Source organism: Mytilus trossulus, chromosome 2 (assembly GCF_036588685.1).
Source record: "Mytilus trossulus isolate FHL-02 chromosome 2, PNRI_Mtr1.1.1.hap1, whole genome shotgun sequence".
Taxonomy (NCBI): domain Eukaryota; kingdom Metazoa; phylum Mollusca; class Bivalvia; order Mytilida; family Mytilidae; genus Mytilus; species Mytilus trossulus.
In genome coordinates, this window is record NC_086374.1 from 680,375 (window position 1) to 700,037 (window position 19,663).

Sequence of the window (19,663 nt, forward strand, 5' to 3'; positions counted from 1 at the left end):
CCCTTACAACTTTATAGTTAAACTCTTCAAACCTTTCTTTGTGTTAAAAAATAGCTAACTCTTAGATAAAATAAGATGTATATCTATCATCTAAATAAATTTCATGGTATTATGACCAATTTTAGTGCCATAAAACAGACTCAACACTTTATGTAAAAGAGAATGAAGATTATAAATACAAAATTAATAATATGTTTATATATTTTAGAAACCAATCAGTGTGATCCTGACAACAGAGACGGTGGCGTCACCTATGAACAGATGCAATACATGATTGAAAGTGTACTGAAGCAGTGTGGATATTATAATGTCTCTCCAACTACAAGGGAGAGAACTCCTCCACTCGGACCAATCAGATCAGAAATTACCAACAGTAGACATTTTGAAACACCTAGGTAGCAGTTATCATTGGTGTTACCATAGAAACAGTAGACATTCTAAATCACCTAGGTAGCCAGTTATCATTGGTGTTACCATAGAAACAGTAGACATTCTAAATCACCTAGGTAGCCAGTTATCATTGGTGTTACCATAGAAACAGTATTACATAGTGAGAAAAGCATTAGATTTTCTGTGTGAATGAGTTTGATTGATGAGAGAGAAAAGTAATTTATTATTGGTCAAGAAATTGTGCAATGACTTATGTCCGTCCATTCAGTTATGATTCCATCCAGAGTAATATATATGTCTCCCGTCCATTTGTTTTACATGGCAACAGTCATTCCATATTATTTTTACATTCCATTATTTTATGCATATTTATATTTAATCATACATAAGTCATTCTGTCTCATTTTAACTTTACATATTAATAATATATTTCTTTAAAGTAGCTTAAAACATTCTTTTACAACAAATAATTTGTCACCCAGTGAAACATTTGCCAATATTTAAGTAAATGATATTTATTTTGTTTAAAATGAGAAATTTTACTTTTATGACCTTATGGCTCATTTGAGGGTGATTTTCCTGGGAACTGCTTTTAGCATCTTGTCACTGATAATTCATAATTTTTATGTTTGAGAAAATAGTTTCAGTACATTAATATCATTAAATTCCTGAATATTAAACCTTAGGAATGAAATATAAAGAAATGAGCATCTTTTAAATTGTGAATGATATTAATATGGATTTATCCAATTATGAGAGCTTTACTTTTAATGATGCATGTTAAATTATGCCTAAAAATGATCAAATGTTTCAATTTTCTAAAAGATTAATATTGAACTGATCAAATATTAACAAAGAAATTGAGTATGTTTTTAAATGTGCTATAAAAGGGATTTTAGTGTTATATATTTTGTCATGTGACCAGTGATTTATTTGTAAATACAAAGTAATTTAAATTAATTTAAAGTAATTAATTGTTATTAGATTAAATTATTTATTGATTGTTTTAATTGAAGATAGATTTATTATAGTAATTATTTATAGTAGATTTCTGTTAAACAGAAGTATTTATCATACCGGTATATCATTCTTCCGTCGTAGTATTGTGATAATGTCTTTAGTATGACAAAAGTGCTTTCTTGTGTTGATAACATATACCTCTCCATTATACATACATATATATATAGGTACAGCCATCTTTAATTCTCATGTAATATATTTTGATTTGTAAATCATTAAATTTGAATCTTAAGAACATCCTTATTTCTATTTGTATTTTAAAAAGAGACATAAATAGTTTTTTTTTCCATTATCTATACTTTCTTTGAACAACATCGGTATTTTTGTTTGTCCTTTAAAAACCTGATTAACATTATGGTAATGACATAAATAAACTTACAACACTAAAGTAACCTGATTAATGAGTATTTGTCATTTATATAGTTTTCACTTATTGTAAAGGAAGTAAAACATTTCCCCAGTGTGAGTAGCTTTACCTGCAGTGTCCATTTAAATATTTCGGACAATGAACTGTCCCATTGAAAGGATACTGAGGAGATCATTTGTTTCTTCATGTAAATAAATCAATGAGTGATGCATATCTCTCAGGAGAAATAAAAAGGTCCCCATTAATAAACTCAACAGAGAACAATATTTATTGTATTCTTTAAATTATAAAGTTCATTGTCCAAAAATTTAAATCGTCCATAACAAAAATTCACCCATTGTTGTACTCCATGTTATGTGTTCTTCTTGCCATATCTCTTCATTTTATTCTATTTTAATGATCTTTTTGTTATCCATGAAAAAACCCACATTTTTGGACAGAGATGCTACATATGCATGTCCCTCTTCTTCAAATGTAATTATGATTTTATGTAATACACCTTTTATTCATCATTACATGCTGTACATGTTCAATAAGAGATGTTATATGAATTAACAAACAAAGGCTTATTACTTTTAGGGTATAGGAACTACAGTTTAATCGTTTACAGAACAGATTTATGATCAAAGTGTTTTATGTCAAACATTTGTATGTGACTTGTAATACTTTCTACTTTCATTTATATGTATGTGATTGTGTACACACAGTTATTTTTACATGCAGTTTGTTTTTGTTTTCATCAATAACGTATTATATCATAATTCATTATCGATTATCATTTCACAATCATTATTGCCATTGTTGCCATGGTGATCATATGAAATCACATTAAATCATGTACATATATATTCATCCTTAGTTTTATTTTTTTTTTTAAAGTTTTGTTTCATTGCTATGGAGATCATATTAAGTCAGTGTTCAGTTACCAGAAATCCGTCCTTAATTTATCTTATATTTTTTTTATCTTGCACTATTTTTATTTGATTGAATCATAACTTTTTTTTTTTTTTACTATGTCAGAATTCCCTCCATTTTTGTGTCATGTCAGAATTCCCTCCATTTTTGTGTCATGTCAGATTTCCCTCCATTTTTTTGTGTCATGTCAGAATTCCATCCATTTTTTGTGTCATGTCAGAAATCCATCAGTTTTTTTTTATGTCATATTATATATTGATCTGATTTAAATTTTTGCATGAATTTTATTTTTGTTCACCTGCTCACCTGACTTAACCTTTGACCTCTGTATAAGTTATGAAAACATTCCCTGTGTTGCAGTCAGCTTATCATTGTTGGGATATTACATGATATAATTTGTTATTGAATAGAGAACATAATATGTCACAATTGTTACATATGAAATAATATGTCAGAATCTGGAAAGATGACATAATACGTCAAAATCAGGAAAGATGACAATACATGTCATAATCATAAGAGATGACATAATCATGATAGAAGACATAATATGTTATAATCTTGATAGGCAACATAATGTTAAAATACTTGTATGCTTGAGATCAAAGTCAGTATTTTAAGCATTGTTTATAATGTTTCAAGTTTGACAATTGATAATAAAGAATAAACAAAATCTTGAACTTTTTTTTATGTTTTTATGTCATTACAACCAAAGAGATAACAGACAGGGATAATGTCAGTCCATGGAATCAATAAACGTCTGTTTGGTAATTACAGAAAAGAGAATAATGGGTAAAAAGAAAGAAAAGAGAAGAATGAAAGGATTCAGATATGAAGATCCTTTTCTAGACCCTCGTACAAAAATCGTCCCAAAGACCTGCTTACCAATTGATGTTTAAAGACTACATTACAGAATTGTTCACTAAATGCCATTTTTTGTACCAGAAACTTGATGTAGGGCACTATTGAACAACAAGAGTGCCCACACTGAAATGTCTCGCCTTCTTTACTTATCATTGATATTATGTTGATTGTCCTAAATATAAACCTTTATTACAACGGTCACATAAACTAAACCAAGGAAAACCAAACATTGACCAATGAACCATGAAAATGAGGTCAAGGTCAAATGAACCATGCCAGGTAGGCATGTACAGCGAACAATTTTTCCATACAACAAATATAGTTCACTGCTTAGTTTAAGAAAAACAGACTCAAAACACAAAAACTTAGCACTGAGCAATGAACCGTGAAAATGAGGTCAAGGTCAATTTAAACCTGCACGACTGACATAGATCATAAAATATTTCCATACACCAAATATAGTTGACCTATTGCATATAGTATTAGAAATGCTATATCTTAACTTTGACCACTGAACCCTGAAAATCAGGTCAAGGTCAGATGACACCTGCCAGCTAGACATGTACACCGTACAATCATTCCATACACCAAATATAGTAGACCTATTGAATACAGTATAAGAAAAACAGACCAAAACACAAACTTCACTTTAACCACTGAACCATGAAAATGAGGTCAAGGTCAGATGACACTTGTCAGTTGGACATGTACTTCTTACAGTCCTTCCATAAACTGAATATTCTAGAGCCATTGCTTATAGTATCTGAGATATGGACTTGACCACCAAAACTTAACCTTGTTCATCGATCCATGAAATGAAGATCATTTGTGACTGACAGAACTATGTAACATGAGGCATCCATATATAAAGTATGAAGCATCCAGGTCTTCGACTTTTTAAAATATAAAGCTTTTAAGAAGTTGGCTAATGCCGCTGCCATAGCCAAGCTTTCTGTGACAAAAGTCACAGACTCGAAAAAAATTAGTTTTCAGATATGAGCTGCATCTGAAAGAAATATATTGTATGAAATGCATTATATATATACATGCATAAGTATAAGACTTTGATTGATTTTAAGGATTACTACATTGCATTAGCTTAAAAAACTCTGGTTCATTGGTCAATGTTAATTATTAATGGTACTATATTCATGGACAAAGAAAAGCAGCGTCATTAATTGTGGACTTGTGCCAGTAAGGAAATGTATAACTGTGTTCAGGGCAGATAATCAACATCCAATAATCATCTGAACTTTTAATTTATGATATTTTCATTCATAGTATCTATATCTCTTGAACAAGTTTTCTATTGTCTTTCAGTTGTTTTTCTTTTTGGAAATGTTCTACTTTTTGTTTGGTTTCATTCACTTCTGCTAAATCACTGCTCATGGCACCTACAAAATATTAGGAGTGTAAGTCAAGAATATGGAAGTTTTTCCCTAATTGATTAGATACAAACAGTAACTATTGTATCAACATGTCAATGAACTCAATGAATATAATTACAATAATTGCCAGCAAGTTCATTAATAAAATAAGGAGAAGATGTGTCAATTTCAAACCGGCCAAATATCCAAATTCAGACAGGCAGTACACTTTTTTTACCAATGGTCATTGTGAACAAATTTTCTTTTTGCAGATTCTATCCAAAAGATGTAAACAAAAGTGCACACTCTGAAATATCTGGCCTGCATTACTGATCATTGATTATATGTTGAAAGTCTTGAAGATGAAGGTTTTACTACAAGTATCATCTAAACTTAATATTTCTAAAGATCCATGACCACTGGTATTAAAGAGATAATAGTAACTGCAATTACGATTATCCCAATATGGCGACGGTAGATATAGGTAAAATCTTTACACTCGTTTTTCTTAAATGTAGCATGTATTTGTCAATAGTTACTCAGCTGCAAGGTTTATCTATACCATTTCATCATATTTGAATCGTAACGGTGCACTGGAATTGTCTAAGCGCTGTGAAAATAGCCGTTGAAAAATTCGGGATGATAATCGTAACTCGGAAAAAAGATAATCGTAATTATGTATCTAAAAATAAAAAAGATAATCGTAACTGGAAACTGTTTTATTAATATTGACACTAGAAACGTAAATCTGATAGCATATTATGAAATTATGGCGATGAATTATTTACGAAACGTACCAACATCTTATGACATTTCTTTTTATGCATATATAATTATTAGTTCTTATGAAAACAGCTACATACTAGAACATGTAGAATATCATACAATCGGAAGGGTGAACAAGCTTCAAGAAATTTGGAAATGGGAAAACACGAACTTTGTTAATTTACAGAAATTTCCAAACACTAGGTAAGCCACAAAATATGTGAATGAGCGATGGAAATTATGATACATGATAATAATTGTCAGGCGACACGCATGTGTCACCTTATATCAGATTTCTGATTAAGACAGTAAACAAAAATTAATTTCTGAAGTAAAAAGTAAATATAGTTAATATTGTTTAAATTCATTTATTGCAGGTGGTTATATGTGCTATTTCTGCCCCCGGTGATTTAATTCTAGAACATACCCTATTATGCGCATGCCATAACGAAGTAGGAAAGACAATTAGTATTCGTCAAAAACCGTTTGACGAGAAATTAGTGGCTACAGTTTTCATGTCACTTCGATCATTTTTCATGGATGATATCATAACTTAAAAGCTATGATGAACAAGGGAAAACTTTGAAAAGTGTTTTACAGTGTCGTTTCAGAGTCTTTTGTAGCTGACTATGCGGTATGGGCTTTGTTCATTGTTGAAGACCGTACGGTGACTTATATTTGTTAAAGATGAGTCCTGTCGGTCTCTTGTGGAAAGTTGTCTCATTGGCAAACACACCACATCTTCTTATTTATATTGGCTACTTCATGACTGTCACTGAAATTTCAGTATCTCAGATATAAACTATACAAAAATCAAATTTAATTATGAATTATGATAATATGACATCCTTAAAACATTTAATGCTATATAATTACATTAGATGTATGTTTCATTATAATACGTTATTCTGATTGGCTAATTGCACATCACATGTTATTCCGTAAGCAGTTGCATGAGACAATAACATTTCATTCAATTTGCAAAAAGAAGCATTCAATTCTTAAATAAGATTAGAGAAAGATTGGCCCTACATGGGATTCTTTGTGTATTATGAAATTAAGTAACGTGGAGTTCATTGACAAACATGGATTTGTGTTCTTTTATAGTTTGGACAAAAGCCCGAAAATCAAGAAATAAAATTGATGTGGCTTTGAATTTTCTTACAAGAAATACTTATTCAAAGAATGACTGCAAAATTGAGAATAATTGAATAACCCATATTCCGCAAAATAAGAAACAAACTTATTAAAAATTCATAAATACTCGGTATATGAAAAATATGCTGCATACATATGCATGGAAGATATTGTAGAGAAAAATATTGAAGGTACTAAACAAGGAACATTTTTGTATTTGCATGCTTGCCATATAATTCGTACTTTTCTATTAAATTACATTTTTAACACACAAAATACCATTGAAATGCTGAAAGACACATTTATTATGTTTCAGTTACTATTATCCGATTAAGAAAATTACGATTATCAAAGAAGAAAAATACCATAGAGTTACGATTATCATCCCGAATTTTTCAACGGCTATTTTCACAGCACTTAGACAATTCCAGTGCACCGTTACGATTCAAATATGATGTAATGGTATAGATAAACATTGCAGCTGAGTAACTATTGACAAAAGCATGCTACATGTAAGAAAAATGAGTGTAAAGATTTTACCTATATCTACCGTCGCCATATTGGGATAATCGTAATTGCAGTTACCATTATCTCTTTAATACCAGTGATGACAATGAGGTCAGATAAATCCTGTCAGACAGACAATTACCTTACAATTATTTCATTCACCAAAATATTGTTCACCTATCTTATAGTACTTGAAAAACAAACCAAAACACAAAATCAAAGAGCTGAAAGCTCTGAAGAAAAATGACGCCACTGTCTCTAATACTGGGATAGTTTTTATGCAAGTCTTGATTTTCACATACTGTAATTAGTTTAACAATGCAACATGTATCGTAAGCATATAATTGATATTCGTATATGTGTGTGTGTGTGTGTGAGGTGAAGGTGACAACTGGCTGTTTTTTTTAAGACAAATGAATAGGTCAAGACTACCTGAATTGTACAAACAAATACCGTAGAAAGGCTTGTATATTTCTCACTGGTACATAGTCTGAATCCGGGTCCATTCGCTTCCATTCACGTTTGCGCCCACTCATGTTCACCCCCGTTCACTTTCACACCCTACATGTTCGCGCCCAATCTTAATTGGTTTTGTGTTTAATAACTCTGTAAGCAAGTGTTTTCTTATAAGTATAATTGTTGTCATTGTCTCAAAATAAAGTGAGACAGCATTTTTTTTTTGTGTTGAATGAATCTTAATCATGTTTTGGATAGCGTATTGTTTAAAATAATAATAATCCTTTCTAAATAAAGTGGTATTTTGTCAACGTTTTATTTTGTGTTGAATAACTCTTAATCATGTTTTGGTAAGTGTATTGCTATAACTTTGTTTCATTGACTTGTTTCAAAATGAAGAGACATTCTGACTATGTTTTTTTCTGTGTGTTGAATAAATTTTATCATGTTTTGGTTATATTAGTGGATTGCTATATTTTGTTTCTATGTTTTATTGTTTCGTTGTTTCAGATCAAAGGGACCAAGCTGTTAAAAACAATTATCTTTTGTGTTTTTCCTTTAAAATCTTCAATGTTTTACTCATACCAAGCTATAAATACATTCAGTATTTACACCAAAGCAGTTTAAAACAACAACCATGATTTTCCAATTATTTAACTTGAATTTGAATTAAAATTGGGCGCGAATGAGTAGAGTGCGAATGGACCTTGGGTGCAAATGTGTAGGGTGCGAAAATGTATTGGGCGCAAACAGACCTGATACCACATAGTCTGAACCCCCTTCTCCCACAAAATATCTTTAAGTAAATAATCTTTTTGTTACTGTCATCAAAGGTCTAATGAAACTCAGATAATTTCAAACATTTGTCAAAGAATTCTAGTCAAACCGGCACCTAGTTAAATTGGCACCTGGACAAATCAGCACCTGGTTAAATCGACACCTGATATAGTCAATTGGTCATCCATGTTAAATATATATATTTTTAACAGTATTTTAAGCAAAAAGAGTAAAAATAAGAAAGGTGTTGCCAGAATTTTTTTCAGTATTTAAGCAAAAAGAGTTAAATACTAACTTTCACATTTTTGGGTGTTCATGTACATTTTGTATATATTTATTTTTCTCAACTAAATGACTTTTTTGGTGTATTTTTAATGATATATATATATGAGTGGTCCAAATAATTATTATGTCTGGCAAGGCTTTTTTAATTTTATTCTGGAACACCTTCCTATGACCACAAGGCTATGTTGATTTTTTTCTGGGACGCCTTCCTACGAACGTCGTAGGAAGGCGTCCCAGAAAGAAAAAAAATAGCCTTGCCAGACGTCATAATTATTTGGACTAATACATGAGATATTGGATATTTTTCTGCATTATTTTAACCAGTTGAGCATTTTACAGGATTGTTGGTTTACTGCTGTTTACACTTTACTGAACAAAAAAACACCTTAAATTTGCTAATTATTTGTCATTTGATTTATTGAAAGGGACTCATAGTTTTCCATTTTATTTTAATAATTGTCTAATTGTTAAAACAACAGCTTTGGTAAGGGCTTCGTTGTTTACCTTTATACACAACAACATATTCTCTTTCGTTTCGTTGTTTACCTAAATACACAACAACATATTCACTATGTACTTGGTAACAGTAATTAATTAATTGAATAGAAAATATTATAACAAATATTATTGGATGCTGAATTGACGTCAAATAGGTGCCGATTTGACTAGATGCCAATTTAACCAGGTGCCGACTTGACTTGTACCTTTCAATTCCTCTGCGATCGTTTGCGGTATTTTCTTGAGAAAACCTATTTTCCATCATCAAAGAGAAGAAGAAACTGCTTTAAAATGATTCTGGAACGCTTCATGATTGTTAAAATAAGTTTAATTCACTCAAAAAACAATTTTAAAACTTGCGATGTTTAAACAGGAAGTTTCAAAAGCACGTGTAAAAGAAGAAATTAACCGGTGAGAGTGGAAATCCGTACATGACAGATATCACTATAGTACGACTTTGAAAGTAAAACAGTTCAATCCTTTTGTAAAACAGTCTTTAATATACCTATCACATTAGTGTTTGAAGGGTCTTAAGCTTATTCAAACCATATAAGTCGGTATGAAACACCAAAACGGAATGAACAATAACCGATTACGTTTTGTAGTTTACAAATTCTAAACTGGTTCCTGTCAGTATAACACTTTGTTCGAGTGTAGTGGAATACAAGCAGAAACCAGTTAGTTTGTAAAATAGTAAATATGAAACCGAGTGTAAACTGGTTCCTGGCTGATTACTACACAATGATCATGCATAATGATAACACAAGCAGATTCCAGTTTGTATGGAAAATAGTAAATACGAAACCAAGCGCGGCAGGCAGAGAAATGTAATGAAGTTCAGGTCGGCAGTAATGGAACAATGACTGCGTCATTTTCCAAAAACTTAACATCAACCAATGAATCTTCAAATTAAGGTCAAGTTCAGACAAAACCTAGCAGACTGATATGTACCTCTTACAATCATTCCATACACCACATATACATGAAGTTGACCAACTGCTTATAGAATCTGATAAACGGATCAAATGATGTTACTTTAACCTTCACCACTGATTGATGATACATGTATCAGGTTAAGGTTAGGTGAATCCTGTCTAACTTATATGTAGACATTGCAAGGCACCAATTTACCAAATACAGTTCTATTGAAATATGACCCATGCTTATATAAGTACTTAATTGCAAGTTTCTTCATATGAATTGACTTCATTTGGTGCATATATATTTTGTATATAAGATTCTTAATATCATATTTAAATATGATATGTTTGCCCTGTTTCATTTGGAAACTTGAAAAAAAAATCCACAGAATAATACAGAATACTTACAAAACTCTAATTGGAGCTCTGTCACTGCTGACTGTAATGCCATACCAAATCTTTGTGTCCAGCTTAATAAAAACTCCACTTTCTTCAAACTTATAAACACTTTCTTTTTTAAATCTTTGTTTTCAAGTCGGGTCTTCTCTTCTTTACTTTTCTTTATATCTACAAATAAGCAATAAAACAAAGAGTGTCAGTAATAATTCTGCTTGTAAAAGAATATCACTACTGTATGCAATTTAAATATAAAATGCTACAGAACTAAATCATTAATATTGTACCTCCACTTTCTATGAAGCAAAGCTGTAATAAATACCTGTCGTAAGAAGACAGAGTATAAAAGGAAAAATAAAATTAGTATTGCTAATAACTTCAATGGGTTTTATTGACTTGATACTCTTATATTAAATATGTTGTGAGGTCTATCATGGCCTGGAGAAAATATATTGGTAATTATATCTACCACATGTTGATTGTATTAATAGATTGGTGTTTAACACCACTTTCAGCAATTATGGCTTTTTTATTTCGGGTTAAGTTTTTAATGGTGGAGAGAGCCACACTGCCCTAATAAAGCCACAAACATTCAAAAGGAACAGGAAGGGATCATATTGACTGGGTTCCTGTATAACATACCTGTTGTCAATTCTGACATGGCCTTATGGAACAACAGGACCAGTTCTGACAAGGCAGTCATAACAAACTGTAAAGGATCATATTGACTGGGTCCCTGTATAACATACCTGTTGTCAATTCTGACATGGTCTTATGGAACAACAGGACCAGTTCTGACAAGGCAGACATAACAAACTGTAAAGAATCAAATTGACTGGGTCCCTGTATAACATACCTGTTGTCAATTCTGACATGGTCTTATGGAACAACAGGACCAGTTCTGACAAGGCAGCCATAACAAACTGTAAAGGATCATATTGACTGGGTCCCTGTATAACATACCTGTTGTCAATTCTGACATGGTCTTATGGAACAACAGGACCAGTTCTGACAAGGCAGACATAACAAACTGTAAAGGATCATATTGACTGGGTCCCTGTATAACATACCTGTTGTCAATTCTGACATGGTCTTATGGAACAACAGGACCAGTTCTGACAAGGCAGACATAACAAACTGTAAAGGATCATATTGACTGGGTCCCTGTATTATTCTGATGACATCCTCTATCAGTGATATGTTGAATTGTCGTGAGGTCAAATTTTCTTTATCCCTCTGTAATTAGATTTATACATAAAAAGTTTGTCATAACAATACATTGGATACAGATTTTTTGATTTCTGGTATTATAGTACATTTGTATTTACAACACTGCCTTGTAATTAAGCCACAACTTTGACATCTATGTGTATTTTGATCATGCAGTTTTTTATGTGGTTGGCTTTTGTCAAATTGCTATACACCCTACATCAGATTCTCAATTGATCATGTTTTCAAATCTCTTTTTTTCTGTCAACGAATTATAAAGTAGGACATTGTTTGTACCACCTTTAGAACTTTGATAACATTTCAGTATTTCCCATATCTCATGAAGAGCTTACAACTAAAGCTATTTTGGAACTTTCAGTTATGTCTTTGACTAGAGACATTCTTTGAAGATGTTATAAATATATATACCACAGTATTCTATTACTAATAGTAGCATAGCAGTGTTTCCTAGAACAACTGCTTACTGTTTACTATGTCTCTTACATGAAAAAAAATCATTTTATTGCTGTTTTCTTACTTAAACTATTCTTTGATCTTCTTGTATGATAATTATCAATTGATTTGTCTGATGATGGGTTTTTTTCTCAGTCAAGTAGTGTGAAAACTAGACAGCAAAAGCTAACATCATTGATGCTGCTGAGGAAAATAGAGATACACAGATTATCTGTGGTATTTCAACTTGATGAAAGTTCTAAGCTACATCTAACTATAGATAATATATAAATACTTACACTTTGTAAACATTGAAAACACATCTGTATTGCCTCAGGAGGACTGCCGCACACTGCTGTACCACTTAGTACTTTACTAACGGATAGGACTTCCTATAAAACAAACATCTACCTTATCATTCATGTAGACTTCCTATAAAACAAACATCTACTCTATCATTCATGTAGACTTCCTATAAAACAAACATCTACTTTATCATTAATGTAGACTTCCTATAAAACAAACATCTACTTTATTATTCATGTAGACCTCCTATAAAACAAACATCTACTCTATCATTAATGTAGACTTCCTATAAAACAAACATCTACTTTATCATTAATGTAGACTTCCTATAAAACAAACATCTACTCTATCATTCATGTAGACTTCCTATAAAACAAACATCTACTTTATCATTCATGTAGACTTCCTATAAAACAAACATCTACTTTATCATTCATGTAGACTTCCTATAAAACAAACATCTACTTTATCATTCATGTAGACTTCCTATAAAACAAACATCTACTTTATCATTCATGTAGACTTCCTATAAAACAAACATCTACTTTATCATTCATGTAGACTTCCTATAAAACAAACATCTACTTTATCATTCATGTAGACTTTCTATAAAACAAACATCTACTTTATCATTCATGTAGACTTCCTATAAAACAAACATCTACTCTATCATTCATGTAGACTTCCTATAAAACAAACATCTACTTTATCATTCATGTAGACCTCCTATAAAACAAACATCTACTTTATCATTCATGTAGACCTCCTATAAAACAAACATCTACTTTATCATTCATGTAGACTTCCTATAAAACAAACATCTACTTTATCATTCATGTAGACTTCCTATAAAACAAACATCTACTTTATCATTCATGTAGACTTCCTATAAAACAAACATCTACTTTATCATTCATGTAGACTTCCTATAAAACAAACATCTACTTTATCATTCATGTAGACTTCCTATAAAACAAACATCTACTTTATCATTCATGTAGACTTCCTATAAAACAAACATCTACTTTATCATTCATGTAGACTTCCTATAAAACAAACATCTACTTTATCATTCATGTACGATTTGGCAGCTTTTTTTGTGGTAAAATAATGGAGTGAATTAAAGTCACATACACATATTTGTGGAAGCTCAAATTCAAAAACATGTACAGTGTAATTTGTCTAATCCGACACAATTGGTGACCAGAAAAAATGTCTGATTAAGCAGGTTGTCAGAATACTCAGGTTTATTCTGTAAAGATAAGCATATTTTGGGACCACAAATATGTGTTGGTTAATGGATCTTGGAATACTCAGGTGTCGGATTAGGCAGGTTACACTGTATTTGTGAGAGTTCAAATTCAGATACATGTATATGTTAGAGTTCAAATTCAGATTCATGTATATGTGAAAGTTCAAATTCAGATACATATATTTGTAAGAGTTTTAAATTCAGACACTTGTATTTGTGAGAGTTTAACTTCATAAACATGTGTTTGTGAGAGTTCAAATTCTGATCAATATTTTTGTGACTGTTCCATCCCATACATGTGAAAGTTCAAATTGCCATACAAATTGTCATACAAATTGCCATACAAATTGCCATACAAATTGCCATACAAATTGCCATACAAATTGCCATACAAATTGCCATACAAATTGCCATACAAATTCAAATACAAATTCCCATACAAATTCCCATACAAATTGCCAAACACATACAGCAAACTCTCATTGTCTTTAACTTGGTTGACTCGAAATTTCCATAACTTTGTTCTATAAAAATATATGTATTTTGACCTCTGATGAGTAAACAATTCTATTATTCATTTTAGTCAACCTACAAGTATCTCGAAATATTATAAACTCTTTATATCACAGAGGACAGATTTATTTACTTACCTTAGTAACCTCTATTTGGAATGACATGTGATCTCCATTGTAAAGTCGACAAATAAAACAGTAGGCATACAGAACGTTAATGACATTGTTCTTTAGATCTGCTGAGGGCTTCCCTTTCTGTAATATAGAAAAAATAAACATATTAATTACAAAGTTTCTCTAAATGATTTACTGGTCTAATTGAGAGAATTTTCTTTAGTTTTGTTTCATAAAGCAGAATGGCGTAAGTTGATACAAATATCTTGTTATAGGTACAAATTAAACTTTGTTAAAGTCATAAGAAACCTCAAATAAAAAAAATTAATGCATATGTTTTTTATAACTCAATGGATAGTTTTCATTATAAAACTTATGTACATATACTTTTTTCTGAAGAAAATTCTTTAATTTATTCATATTTAGAAGGTATTTACTTTATTTGAATTGCTTCCTTCCAGCAAGCAATTCCCCCGACATATTTTCCGTATGCAAGGTGACCGCAATGTGACCCATCTCGTAAGAATCTGGTGACCACAATACGCATGGATGTCCTTAAAATAAACTATTATCTGAATTTACATGCTAAACACGTGCTCAATTTCCATGCTTTTTTGTTTATTTTTCGTCAATTGTTGACAAACAGGTGACAATCGTTGAACTTCGGCTTCAAAACATGAACTTTAAATACTGCCATATTTTCACAACAACACTGACCGATTGAAAAAAAAATTGACGATTATACGATATTTACATGAAAAAAATGATAAATTCGAGCACAGAAGACAATATATTTGTTACATTTGGAGAACATGTTTTCAACAGACATCCAGTATTCCTATCCTACACTACCAACAATTTGACTAGCGTTTACATGTACATTAAATGCCGCTATAAAAACAGTACTTTTAGGAAACATCACTAATCAGTACATTAAATGCCGCTATATAAACAGTACTTTTAGGAAACATCACTAAACAGTACATTAAATGCCGCTATATAAACAGTACTTTTAGGAAACATCACTATTCAGTACATTAAATGCCGCTATAGAAACAGTACTTTTAGGAAACATAACTAAACAGTACATTAAATGCCGCTATATAAACAGTACTTTTAGGAAACATCACTATTCAGTACATTAATTTTTATATCATTTTCAGTAATGTTGGAAAAAAGTTGATTACAGTACTGAAAATTTCAGTCATTTTTCAGTACTGAAAAATTCAGTCATTTTTCAGTACTGAAAATTTCAGTCATTTTTCAGTACTGAAAATTTCAGTCATTTTTCAGTACTGAAAAATTCAGTCATTTTTCAGTACTGAAAAATTCAGTCATTTTTCAGTACTGAAAATTTCAGTCATTTTTCAGTACTGAAAATTTCAGCTATTTTTCAGTTCTGAAAATTTCAGTCATTTTTCAGTACTGAAAATTTTAGTCATTTTTCATTATCGATTTTGTTTTTAAATTCAGTATTTCTGTATATGCAAGTGTTGCCGAAACTATACAACCAAGGTCTTGTAAAATAATCTTGTTCTTGTTATACCTTTTCATCTTAAATCATTTTAAGCAGCAAATGTTATCAATAAAATAGATAATCATGGGAAATATTCTATAATTAGGGCGTCTTTAAACTGTCATTTCTATTTTATATGGTAAATCTTGTATCGGCTGTTTATATCAGATACTTACCAATGTTTATCTTAGTCCATGTTGAATCATATTTGAATAACAATCAATGGCAGTGGCAGAAAAAAAGAAATGAAGACCGGGATTCTGTGGCAATTGGGAAGTTTAGAAATAACATATATGCTGATGTTTGTTTTTCTTGCAAAGGAAATAAAACATTTCCTCAAGTACTTTACCCGTCGACTGATGAAATTAAAATTTTCATGAATGAATACAATAGCTATTGTTCTCAGTGGAGATTCATCCGAGGAGTCCTAGCTACTCTTTAAAATTCTTTCGAGTCAAATTAAATAGGCGATTAATTTAAGACTCGGCTAATGAATTACAGCTATTTTCCTACTGCATGTAGTTAAAAGGTTTGTTTGGCTTGCTTGTTTTGTTGTATAAATGTTTGCAATAACATTAACGGTACATAATTTTCTGCAAAAGCATCCAATAGCATGATAAAAGCTGAAACACCAACTATCAATTAATTGTGTTTGCAAAACTTATACACTAAATGGTTGAGCAGTTTTATATGAAAAGTTAGCAAGCCAAACAAAACATTAAACTACATGCATTAGGAAAAGAGCTGTAAATGCATTTTACACATTACCAATAGCCCCGCAAACAAGGTTGCTTACGATACATCACGATTTCTGGTCGGTGGTAAATACTGGATCTGGTTAAAGTGTTTTGTGATTGTACTGTAGTATACGATGAATGTGTAGTCACTCAACTTGAAACGTAATAAAATATAAATAATGAATACAGGACTATTATCGAAATTTGTAATAGCACAGTGTGTCAGACTTGTTAAATCTAATGAATCAGATGCAAGAAAGAACAGTTTCACAGAGTAGTAGAAATTTGGAATAGTCTACCTGAAAAGGTTATATCAGCACATAAATTAGACCGTTTCATGAGCAATCAAAACACAACAGTATCATTCTAGTGAAAAATACACACGATCGGAGAGGACGCGTAATAAAATAATTTTAGACAAGGGGCAGATACAAGAGGATCTGTACCTGTATCATAAAAAAAATTACCTTCGACTAATGGACCATGACAATTAGGTTAGGTGTCGCATAAACATACATACCATCCAATTATTCAACACACAAAATTAGGCAGCAACCCTTTAATTTTCGGGGGGGGGTTTGCTATGGGTTTTTTTTCTGTACAAACTTTTTTTTCGCCTTTGGCGAAGAACAATCTAATTTTTAGCAACAAACCGAAAACATTTTTTTTTTTTTTCACCAAAAACTGGAAACACTTTTTCTTCCAAAATAAACATTGCCCCCAAAAATTTGACAAATGCAATGAATTCGATTTTCCTATTTTCAAATTTCATAGTAGCAACATCCCAGCATATGAAGTACACGAGTCTCAATTGATAAGCTACTCTACAGATAGTTTTAAGTACATTGATTTTGTTGAGCGCGGAATACTGCTTTCTCCAAAGTTGCTAAGGTAGGGCTATGAATCAATCAAATTAAAGTCATCAGTTACTAAACGTTATGAATGCTAATCATGCGATGTTAAGATTGAAGTTGAGTGCACCCGCTAGAGCAGGGTTTGAACTAACAACCTCAGTGTTGACTGGCTAGTGAACACAATAGTAACTACTTAGACCACCGAGGCCCCCAATAAAGACCTTTTGCTTATAGTATACAAGATATTCACTCAAACAAAACTTAAGGCCCTTAGTTTTCTCCTTTGAATTGTTTTACAGTCTTATCGGGGCCTATTATAGCTGACCATGCGGTGTAGGCTTGGCTCATTGTTGAAGGCCATACAGTGACCTGTAGTTGTTAAGGTCTAGGTCATTTTGGTCTCTTGTGAACAATTGTCTCATTGGCAATCATACATCTATTTTTTTATTATTAAGCTTGTTCACTGATCCCGATGATGAAAAAGAGGTCAAGATCAATTGAAATCTTTCGAACAGGCAAGAGAACCTTTCAAGACATGCACATACCAACCAAATAGTGTCCTATTACTTATAAAAGAAATTCATAATGCAGAAAATCAGAAATTTTAATATATTATGCAGTATGAAGTATCCAGGTCTTTGAACTTTTAAGTTTTTGAACTTTTAAGTCATAACTCATGCTGCCACTAGATCACTCTCAAGTCACACTTTCTGTGACAGATGTTGCAGTCCAGACAAAAATCATATGTATTAGGCTTCTGCTCTTTTTCTAAGAATACATACAATTAGCAGTATTATGCAAACATTTCAATTACAAAAAGAAAAACATTTTTTGCACCTACACTGAGACTACTGTAACAGTGTTATAGTAGTCTCAGACCAATAGAACAGGACATCCAATGACCATTATATGAATAAACATGTATTAGTTTAACAAGCAATGAAATAAAACAAACTAGGATTTTTTCCCGAAATTACATATAACTAGTACGTGAATTCATACAATTAAGTAATGATTCGATATGCTAATGCAATTTCAATAGATCATTTTTTTCATTGGCTAAAGTTACCGTCAAATCCAGTTGACCAGGCGTAACTAAAGAAATCACGTAGGGACCTGCCATTTTAAATTGATTGAATCAACAAATGTTAAGATTATTGAACATAGAACACCTACATTGCATTCGCTGTTTTAATGTAACTTTATCTGAATTAGAATTGTAAAAGTAACGTAATAACCTCCAGTTTGTAAGTTTTCATTTGTATGATGTCACATTTAGCCATGATGTCTTTGCACAAACATCATTCATTCACAGATTTTTGGTATGTCAAATCTATACATTTATTTAAGCTTTACCGTATTTTTTTTGGTAATTCATTAGAATTGGAATAACAGTACTATAGTTGAAGAGTTGCCACCGTCAACTTTTGATTTGAGAGTCTATAATCAACGTTTTACTGTCTCTGCTGTGCATCGCCATTAAAACTGCATTTGCGACCATCAAATCACCAATTGACAGTGACAACTCTTCAATTCAAGTACTGTTACTCCTTAAATACATCACTTGCCTTTGTTTGTTCTTATTTCTTAGTCTATGTTATATCATTGTGTGAGACCTCAATTTCGTTGTCAGTAACATGTTAAAATATGAAACACTTTGGTTGCTTATTTCTCAGTATGTTATATCATTGTGTGGGACCTCCATTTTGATGTCAGTAACATGTTAAAATTTGAAACGCTTTGGTTGCTTATTTCTCAGTCTATGTTATATTATTGTGTGAGACCTCCATTTCGTTGTCAGTAACATGTTAAAATTTGAAACGCTTTGGTTGCTTATTTCTCAGTCTATGTTACATCATTTTGCGAGACCTCCATTTTGGTGTCAGTAACATGTTAAATTTTAACTTAAAATTTGAAACGCTTTAGTTGAACAGTTCATCAGTAAATGCATGGACAACATTTGGCTGTCCCCTGCCCTGCCACCCCCGTACATGACCAAATTAATATCTGATTTTTTTTTTATGCAAATCTGGTTTAAAATCTTGA

At 31.5% G+C, this 19,663-nt stretch overlaps 2 protein-coding genes across 8 annotated transcripts in view; one reads left to right on the forward strand and one right to left on the reverse strand.

The window, feature by feature from the left end:
* Positions 1-961, forward strand: part of LOC134706196 (serine/threonine-protein kinase Nek10-like) — a 58,778-nt gene extending 57,817 nt beyond the window's left edge. For 6 of the 7 annotated variants that reach the window (XM_063564912.1, XM_063564917.1, XM_063564914.1 and 3 more), the window contains one exon: positions 209-961. In XM_063564912.1, the coding sequence (XP_063420982.1) occupies positions 209-399 (191 nt within the window). In that variant the 3' untranslated portion in view covers positions 400-961. The remainder of the gene's footprint in view (positions 1-208) is intronic. The other variant, XM_063564913.1, reaches the window with a different exon arrangement.
* Positions 962-4,820: 3,859 nt separating this feature from the next.
* The window catches only part of LOC134708642 (zinc finger HIT domain-containing protein 2-like), a 111,003-nt gene continuing 96,160 nt past the window's right edge, over positions 4,821-19,663 (reverse strand). The window contains exons 7-12 of the mRNA XM_063569288.1: positions 14,535-14,651; positions 12,626-12,718; positions 11,645-11,900; positions 11,307-11,435; positions 10,677-10,835; positions 4,821-4,950 (exon numbers count right to left, since the gene is read on the reverse strand). Of these exons, the coding sequence (XP_063425358.1) occupies positions 4,841-4,950; positions 10,677-10,835; positions 11,307-11,435; positions 11,645-11,900; positions 12,626-12,718; positions 14,535-14,651 (864 nt within the window). The 3' untranslated portion in view covers positions 4,821-4,840. The remainder of the gene's footprint in view (positions 4,951-10,676; positions 10,836-11,306; positions 11,436-11,644; positions 11,901-12,625; positions 12,719-14,534; positions 14,652-19,663) is intronic.